This window comes from Podarcis bocagei (assembly GCF_964188305.1).
Source record: "Podarcis bocagei genome assembly, chromosome: 8".
Classification (NCBI taxonomy): Eukaryota; Metazoa; Chordata; class Lepidosauria; order Squamata; family Lacertidae; genus Podarcis; species Podarcis bocagei.
Window position 1 is genome coordinate 92,419,278 of NC_138133.1, and position 9,601 is coordinate 92,428,878.

Genomic DNA, 9,601 nt, shown 5'->3' on the forward strand with positions numbered 1-9,601 from the left:
AACATGTAATGCTCTTCTGTCCTAATAGGACAGATGAAAGATCTCGGTTTTTAACTCCCCTCGTGAACAAGCTTCATCTCCCAATCCAGCCTTGGATAGTGTCCCCTTTTTTTGCAGGATTCTGATTGTTGGATTACCGAGATGACAGCTAACTTCCTGCTTAGTGTGATGAAGAGGAAAGCGGCACTAACTTCTTCCTTAACACCACAGCTGCAGTCGATACGCCGCACAATCGAACGAAGTTCCAAGTAGCCTTATTGTACAAGGACAATGGAGTTAGGACAAATCTGAGGAGCTGAAGGACCCTTTAACAGTCCTCCTCCAGCCTCAGCAGTTTTGTGTGTGTGTGTGTGTGTGTGTGTTTTTCTTCTGTTTAAGTATTTGCCCAGGACGATATCTACCTTTACCTCCCCACCCCCATTTTATGTTGTTATTTTAATGTATATCATGCTATGGCCACACGGCTAATGCAATAAAATTTATATGAAGAAATAGCAACCTTCTGGATCAGACCAGAGCTGCATCTCCTCGTCCAGAATCCTGTTCTCTCCGTTGCCAACCAGGTGCCCATGGAAAGCCCACCAGAAGGAGAGGAGCGAAACAGCACTCTCACTACTTGTGGTTCCCAGCAATTGGCCTTCAGAGGAGGAAGAACATTGTCACCATGACTAGCAGCCATAGAAGGCCTTAGTTGCCATCTGGCACTCAACTGCCATAGATCACAGAGTGTGGTGGTCATGGCAGGGCTCAGGAAATCCCAGACTGGCTGCGTCCAATACGGTGGTACCTCGGGATGCGAACGGGATCTGTTCTGGAGCCCCGTTCACATCCTGAACAGAACGCAAGATGCGACGGCGTGTCTGCGCATGCATGGGTTCCGTTACTTCCGGGTTGCCACGGAGCGCAACACGCTCTACCCAAAGCACATTCAACTAAAGGCATTACTGTACTCACTTTATCATCCACCTGCCCTCTAAATGCAACAAGGATATATTGCTAAACTCAAAGCAGATCCTCTGGTGATAAGGCGGTGCAAATTCCCCCTCTTGGCAGAGATGTAGAAACCACACAAGCTGTGTGAGAAGACGGATGTAAACAGTGGATCTTGATAGCCAAATTCCCGCCTTCCTGATTGGTTGGGTTGTTCTGAGTCAAACAGGAACTGCCTGTTTGAAAGGGGATAAAACCAGGAGGGACAGGACTCAGCTGGAAGCAGGGAGGTCTCTGTCTCAGTTTCAAGAGAAAAACCTGGGCTTGCCAAGCCACCAAGAAGGACAACAGGCACTGATCCCAAGAAAGAGAGCCAAGGTAAGTCTGGGAAATCCACTGGATGTGAGCCTTGAAGCCTAGAACATGCCTAGAAGTCTTGACCCTGAAGGGGCAGATCTGAAATGGCATTGTTATTGTTCAGGGCTTATATAGGACTGTAAGGAATCTTTGGAGGACGACAACCGTTCTCCTGCCCAACGTGGTCCTTGATTGACCTGAATGCCTCTTCAGCACTCCTGGCTGCAAGCAAAGCCCTCTGGGGCTGCTAAGGGGGCCAGACCCCCAGGGCTCCTGCAGGGGCTGTCCCTCACTGCCATCTCCACTTTTGCAGGATGCTCCCCTCCTGGACTTGGCTGCTGGCCCTGGTGCTCCTGGCAGGCCAGGTGGAGGCCCAGAGCTGCAAGCCAGAACTGCAAGCTATTGGTAAGACATGGGGGACGCAAGGGCCAGTCTATGGGTCAAAGCAACACTTTGGAGTTTTATTACAAGCAAGCCTGTCGTGCTTGGGGGCTTCCCAGAAGTATTTGAGTGGCCACTGTGAGAGCAGGTGCTGGATGAGACGGGCTGATCTCTTATTGCATTATTATTTGTCCTTGTCCCCATCTTCTTTCTCTCATTCCCTGACTCCAGCTCGCAACCTGGCCAGAGGCCGCCCAACCTGCCAGTCCTCCGTCTTCCCTCACGAGATTATTGGAGCAGCAAGCAAAGCCGTGGATGGGAACTGCGGTGGGGACTGGTATAAAACGGGCACCTGCACCCACACGCAGCTGGACACGGAGCCCTGGTGGTACGTGGACTTGGGCCAGCAGTACGCCATCTCTGCTGTGGTGGTGAAGAACCGCGGGGACTGCTGTGGTGAGAGACTCCAGGGAGCTGAGATCCGCGTGGGAGACTCTGTGGCTGACCATGGCAAGTCCAACCCCCTGTAAGTTCCAGTTGCCTCTTCCCAAAATCTCCTTCCAGAAATCTCCCTTCTTGTAACATGGAGTCCTTGTTTCAGATCCCCCCCCCTCCACCCCAGGAGAAAAGAAGCTTGCTCCATCTTCCAGGTGACAGCTCTTGAGATATTGGGAGATGGCTCTCATACTTCCCTTTCTAGGCTAAACATCCCCAGTTCCACCAACCCTTCCTCATTCAGACTTGGTTCCCAGACTCTTGGCCGTCTTGGTCGCCCTCCTCTTCACAGCTCCCAGCAAACACGATGTCTACAGTTTTAATTCTACCAACGTTTAAGGGGGGTGGGGTGGTCATGATTGCTTTTCTGTTTGTTTTGCAGTTCTTCTTTTTATCTGTAAGCCTGTCATGGTCCATTTCACGGGTGATCGAGGTCCCGGCAGGGGACGTCAGGACCAAGGGCAAGATGGCGGGGTGGGAGCAGGAACGGGGGTCCAGAAGCCAGAAGTCAGGAGCCAAGAGTCTGAGGGTCAGAGAGCCGGGAGTCCAGAAGCCATTGGGTCCGAGGGTCAGGAAGCAGGGAGTCACGAAGTCAGGGGTCCAAGGATCAAGAAGCAAGGGGTCACGAAGTCAGGGGTCCGAGGGTCAAGAAGCAGGGAGTCACGAAGTCAGGGGTCCAAGGATCAAGAAGCAAGGGGTCACGAAGTCAGGGGTCCGAGGGTCAAGAAGCAGGGAGTCACGAAGTCAGGGGTCCGAGGGTCAGGAAGCAAGAAGCCAAATGCAGCAAGGCAGGAAGTGTGTTGCTGTGGCAAAGAGCCAAAGGCAAAATGCTGACCTTATATCCCTTCCCTGCTCTTGCCACCAGGTGCTGTGAGTTACCAAGTCGCCTCACCTGTGTGGCCGCACCTTGCCTCTCCAGAACAAACTTAGGAAGGCCCCAGTCCTGCAGAGTCCTACTGGTCACAGGGCCTGGCTCCTGCACGCACACCTGACAAAGCCATGCTGAGTCCCATCAGGGGGAAAGACAGGCCATAAATAAAAACACCCCCCACCCCAATCCCTCCATCAGGGATGGAGTCAAGGCTTCCTTGGTCTCCTCTCCTCCTCCCGACCTCTTCATCACATCGCCAGTTCACTTTGCTTCTCCCTCCTCTGTGAAGTTGTGCTTCCCTTAGCCAAAGCTCTGCTCCGCCATCAGCTCCTCACCCCCCTTGACCCCCACGGCCCCCTGCTCCTGGGTCCTCCTCGCACTCCACCTGGCCGCCTCCTGTCTGCTCTCTTCGGCCAGAAGCCACTGGCCACCAGGCGCTGCCCTTCCTCCAATCCCTCGGAGATCCATTAGACGCCCCTTGTCCTGCCTTGGCACAGATATCTGGCCCCTTTGTGGAGACCTGGGCATGCAGTGGACCCTTAAAACAACGCCAGCGGTTAATGATGAAAATTGGGGAATGTGAGAAGCCACCTTTGAGCGATAGGAATGGGAGGGGGCTGATATTTGGGAGTCCTTTCACATACAGCTTTGAGATTTTTCCCTTTAAAATCTAAAGCGGCATAGAAACAAAACGTATGAATAAATGAATGAAGATCCCCATAGACTGAGCTGTTCTGAATTTACAATCCCCTCCACTTTCTCTCTGCAGCTGTGGGACCATCACAGACACCAGCCTTGGCTCCGTCAGCACCTTGTACTGCAATTGGCTCAAGGGCCGCTATGTGAGCATCCACATCCCGGGGAGGGCTGAATACCTGACCTTGTGCGAGGTGGAGGTCTATGGCACCAAGGCAGAAGACCAGTGCTAGGGAGTGGCAGACTCTGCGCGTGTGTCTTGGGGGGTGATGAAATAAAGAATTATTCTTCCTCTGAATTGGCTTGTTTTGTCTCTCCCACATCCCTCCCTGTGAGATAGATAGATAGATAGATAGATAGATAGATAGATAGATAGACAGACAGATAGATAGACAGATAGACAGACTTAATTCGCATTAGCCAACGGCCAGGGCAACATAAAACAAGCAATATATACAAATAAAAAGACAGCAATGGGCAAAAAGGGCCATCAAATGACCAAGATTATCGTTCAGATCCTCCCTGCGAGAGATGCTGTCCTGTGGACTGCAGCACAGAACAGGCCATCTGCCGTCTGAGGTTGACCCACAAGTCTTCATTAGACCCACACTCAGGCCTTGAGACTTCATCCCAGAGAGGAAAGGTTCAAATCATAGAATTGTAGAGTTGGAAGAGACCCCAATCCAAGTCGCTGCCATGAAGGAATCTCAGCTAAAGCATCCTTGAAAGATGGCCGCCCAACCTCTGCTTGAAAACCTCCAAGGAAGGAGAGACCGTTCCAAAGTCAAGCTGGTCATCATGTTGGGGGCTTTTTAGCTGAGAAAAAGAAGGGGGGGCATAATAAGAGGTGTGTGAAATTAAGTATAGCACAGAGAACGTGGATAGAGAAGAGATTTTCTTCCTTTGTTCTTAACCAAAGCCCTCAAGAAAAGAAGGGATTCTTCACAGTTAACCTGTGGAACTCCCTCCCACTTGAGGCAGTAATGGCCACCAACCTGAATGGCCATTATCGGAGAGGTTTAGGCGAATGCGTGGAGGAGTAGAAGGCTATCACTGGCTCCAAACATTGTGGCTGGTGCCTTGGAATAACGGGAATCGCAGCTGGCAATTCCAGGGGAGTTTCTGCCCAGGGGAAATTCTGCCAAGCAAAGCCTGGGAAAAGAAGCCAAAGTCTCTGAGATCCGGGCAGTTGCAGAGGCCAGGAGAGAGCAGCTCAGAGAAGGAGGGGTCCCTTTGGCACAAGGGGGGGGGGGGGGCAGAGAGCAAGGGTGGCGACTTTAGTGATGGTGTGATAATTTTAAAGTCTTAGATATATAATAAATGTTCATAAATGTGCCAACCAAGCATGTACAAATATCAGCACAGGAAGACCGACCTGAAACCATTTTTTATTCCCAAACTGACCAAATGTTTTCTCTGCAAGGTCAAAGGAAAATGGAAAAGCCTCCCATTGTCTTTTCCTTCACAAATCCTGTCTTAAGGGTATGTCTGTGTATGAATAGGGTGAGCCTGTGACCTGGCTCAGGAACTAAGTATTTATCATTACAAAAGACTGGCCAGGCTCCCCAGGCAATCCAATCAAGTGAGCATTAACAGGTAACCTGCCAGACAGGAGATAAACAACGCACTCAGGTTTCTGCTGTAGACCGCCCTTTCTGTGATGTAGGTATGATGTTTCTGGGGGTGGTCTTGGACTCCAGGGCGGGCAATTTAAAATGTCTATATAAGGGCAGGCACACCTTGGTTCTGGGTCCTCCTCCTGCAAGTTCAATAAAGATCAGGCTTACGAGCTGCTTTGCTTCTCAATATTCTCTGCTTGGCCTCTGTTATTTTCTCTGACCAATGGAGAACCTGCAAAGGACTCTATAAGGGCTCTTGTGTCCCCCATTAGGGAATAAGGGCAGATTTTCGTTTATTACAATGGGAGACTCAAATGGAGTTCTGACCCCTTCCACGCCCCACAGGCTGTGCAGTGGGCATTTCTGCACCCCAGGGAGCTGTGTCCCCCCACCACCTTGGACTCCTGAGCCTCCCCCCCCCCCCGCCAGGGCAGGCAGCACCAGACCCCCCTGAACAGATCCCAGGGACTCTAAACCCCACGAAGCTGTTTTGCTGCCCCCTGGTGGAGTCACTCGGCTGCTGCCAGCCTTGCCTGCTGCCTCCTAGGTAACAGCGTAAGAGCCTGCAGGATCAGGCCAGCGTCCTCTTCCCCGCGGGAAAGCCGCAAGCAGCCCCAGAGCCTCTCTCTCCCCTCCTGGGATCAGAAGCGTGGCTGCCTTCAGCTGCGGAGGCCAAGCAGAGCCCGGCTGGAGATGGTCCAAATCAGGGAAGCCGGAAGGCCGGGTTTCTGAGCCAGAGAGATCACTCAGGCCCCAAATCCCCGCAAGTGGCACATAAACATGGCCCAAGCAAGACGAAGAAACTCTGTGCAAGCAAGACCTACACCCTTGTGCAAATTAATTGAAACAAAGCATGTTTTCTATCTTACTCGTAATCCTGTACAGTGGTGCCTCGCAAGACGAAAAGAATCCGTTCTGTGATTCTCTTCGTCTAGCAGTTTTTTCGTCTTGCAAAGCAAGCCCATTGACGGATTAGCGGATTAGCGCTATTAGCGGCTTTTAGCGGCTTATCTGCTGATCGGATCAGCTGATAAGCGGCTTAGCGGCTTAGAAAAAGGGTGGTGAAAGGGGAAAAAACCAGCAGGAACTCGCAAGACATTGTCGTCTTTCGAAGCAAGCCCATAGGAAATTCGTTTTGCGAAGCACCTCCCAAACGGAAAACTCTTTCGTCTAGCGAGTTTTCCGTCTTGCGAGGCATTAGTCTTGCGGGGCACCACTGTACTCAAAACAAGTCAGTTGATCATTATGGTTTTGGAAGCCTGCAGCCAATAGAAGGAATGATGCGCTCGCCACAATATATTGAGGTTCTACGAAAGAGAGTTCTTCCAGAGCTGGAAAAGAGGTGTCCTGACAGTACTGGGATATTGCAGCAGGACCTAGCCCTCTGTCACACATTAAAACTGGTGAAGAAATTGATGACAGAGCAGCAAATACAGGTACTTGATTGGCCAGGGAATTCCTGGACGAAAATCCCATTGAGAATTTGTGGGCTATATGCAAAAGTCGCCTCCGTGCTGCAGACTGTACGACTCCGGAGAAGCTCCTTCAGGCGCTGATTCAGGTGTGGTGCAGGGATCCGAAAATCAACAGTGACTGTTCGAAACTAGGAGACTCCATGCCAAACGGTGTTCAAATACTGCTTAAAAATAGCGGAGGGCATATCCGTTACTAATGTACGTATACTTGAGTTTTGTACATGTATATGTGAGTTTTGTACAATAAACTAGATTGCTTGTTTCAATTAATTTGCACAAGAGTGTAGAAGAAGCTAGACCTAGAACATGAGTAGGCAAAATGAGGTCCAGGGGCCAGATCCAGCCCAATCGCTTTCTAAATCTGGCCCACAGATGGTCTTTGGAATCAGCATGTTTTTACATGAGTAGAATGTGTCCTTTTACCATATTTTTCGCTCTATAAGACACACCAGACCACAAGACGCACCTAGTTTTTGGAGGAGGAAAACAAGAAAAAAAATATTCTGAATCTCAGAAGCCAGAACAGCAAGAGGGATTGCTGCGCAATGAAAGCAGCAATCCCTCTTGCTGTCCTGGCTTCTGGGATAGCTGCGCAGCCTGCATTCGCTCCATAAGACGCACACACATTCCCCCTTACTTTTTAGGAGGGGAAAAGTGAGTCTTATAGAGCAAAAAATGCGGTATTTAAAATGCATCTCTGGGTTATTTGTGGGGCATAGGAATTCGTTCACCCCCCCCCCAAAATAAAATATAGTCCGGCCCCCCACAAGGTCTGAGGGACAGTGGACCGGTCCCCTGCTGAAAACGTTTGCTGACCCCTGACCTAGAAGCTAGGTGCTTCCTCTAGTGGAGCCGTCTAGAAAGGGCCCCCGCCCCCCCCCACTTTGACCCAGGAACAGGACCAGCCCAGTGCCTTGTGGCCTCCCCTTGGGGCCCTGGGACGCCCTCTGCCCTTCTTCCTAGAAGCAGCAGGTCCAAGCCCCAGCTAGTCTCTCGCCAACCGCCGAGATGTGCCCCCTTGGCGTGCCAGGATGCAAGCGGGCCAAGGAGTCCTCAGTCCCCTTACCTAATATCCCTGTGTCCCACAGAGCAGCTCTTGAGAACATCTCCGTTTCCCCATTTCCAAGCAGTGGAAGGGCCAAACTTTGCCCTCAAGATCAAAACTGACCACTAGCCCACTCCAGGCCTGCTTCATCCTCACTACTGAAGGGGTCCCACCTCTGTCCTTCAAGAGCCTGCTGAACCACAGAATCATAGAGATGGAAGGGACCCCGGGGGTCATCCAGTCCAGCCCCCTGCAATGCAGGGATCTCAGCACCCATGACAGATGGACACCCAACCTCTGCTCAAAAACCTCCAAGGAAGGAGAGCCCACAACCTTCCACTGTCAAACAGCTCTTACCATCAGAAAGGTCTTCCTGATGTTTACGGTAGTCGGAATCTCCTTTCTTGTAACGTAAGGCCATGGGTTCGAGTCCTACCCTCCAGAGCAGCAGAAAAGCCTGTCCATCTTCCATGCAAAGCCATTCAGCTATTTCAAGATAGCTTATCTTGTCACCTCCCCATATCTGGATCAGTCCAACAGCCCATCTAGACTCAGCGCCCAACCAGATGCCTGGCCATTTCACGTTCCCCGAGGACATCGGGACGGGACTGGGCCTGAACACCTTGGCCTTGTGGGACAACATTGTGGAGGCTTCCGGGGTCAGAATCCACCCCCTACCCCCGAGAGCCTGCTGTCAAAACACTGTGCAGGCCTCTACCTCCCCAACCCTCAGAGCTGGGACAGTCTCAAGGCAGAGGCAGCCCTGGCTTTGGGTGGGCGGGACTGTTGTGCGTCACTCAAGGGCCTGGGATGACCCCCCACCCTTATGTTTTGACACCCGGCTGTGTTGTGCTCAAGGTGGGAGGGGCCGCAGCCCAGAACAGAGGCCAGTGGGCTCAGGGAAAGTCCCTGGCCCCTCCAGCTGGAGCAGGCATAGGCAACCTTCGGCCCTCCAGATGTTTTGGACTACAATTCCCATCACCCCTGACCGCTGGTCCTGTTAGCTAGGGATCATGGGAGTTGTGGGCCAAAACGTCTGGAGGGCCAAAGGTTGCCTATGCCTGAGCCAGAGCATCTCAGGCAAGCAGGACAAGGAAGACCCAAGACCCTCTGATCCCGACGGCACAGAGGATCGGTCGCAGCCCTGGGCAAAATGGGCCCAGCGGTCCGATGCCGTCTGTAAGGAGGTTGCAGAAGTTTGGAGTATTTTGTGTGCCACAATTCAGGGTTACAGAAGGAGGTGTGTCCGTCCTCAGCACTAACCTCTCCAAAGTCAGTCTTATAAGGGTAGGTTTGAACAATTTGGGGCAATTAAAATGTTAAAAGTTAAATAAACATTGTGGAAGGAGTGTGAAGGTATATAGAAGTGTTAAGGTAAAGGGACCCCTGACCGTTAGGTCCAGTCGTGGCCGACTCTGGGGTTGCAGCGCTCATCTCGCTTTATTGGCCGAGGGAGCCGGCATACAGCTTCCGGGTCATGTGGCCAGCAGGACTAAGCCGCTTCTGGCGAACCAGAGCAGCGCACGGAAACGCCGTTTACCTTCCCGCCAGATTTATCTACTTGCACTTTGACGTGCTTTCGAACTGCTAGCTTGGCAGGAGCAGGGACCGAGCAACGGGAGCTCACCCTGTCGCGGGGATTTGAACTGCCAACCTTCCAATCGGCAAGCCCTAGGCTCTGTGGTTTAACCCATAGCGCCACCCGCGTCCCTATATAGAAGTGTACATATGG

General features: G+C 51.9%; 1 protein-coding gene across 1 annotated transcript in view; it reads left to right on the plus strand.

Moving 5' to 3' along the window:
• The window catches only part of LOC308593047 (fucolectin-like), a 71,597-nt gene extending 67,584 nt beyond the window's left edge, over positions 1 to 4,013 (plus strand). The window contains exons 2-4 of the mRNA XM_081205252.1: positions 1,601 to 1,692; positions 1,900 to 2,194; positions 3,804 to 4,013. Coding sequence (XP_081061378.1) covers positions 1,602 to 1,692; positions 1,900 to 2,194; positions 3,804 to 3,963 — 546 coding nt within the window. The 5' untranslated portion in view covers position 1,601 and the 3' untranslated portion in view covers positions 3,964 to 4,013. The remainder of the gene's footprint in view (positions 1 to 1,600; positions 1,693 to 1,899; positions 2,195 to 3,803) is intronic.
• The last annotated feature ends 5,588 nt before the right edge of the window (positions 4,014 to 9,601 follow it).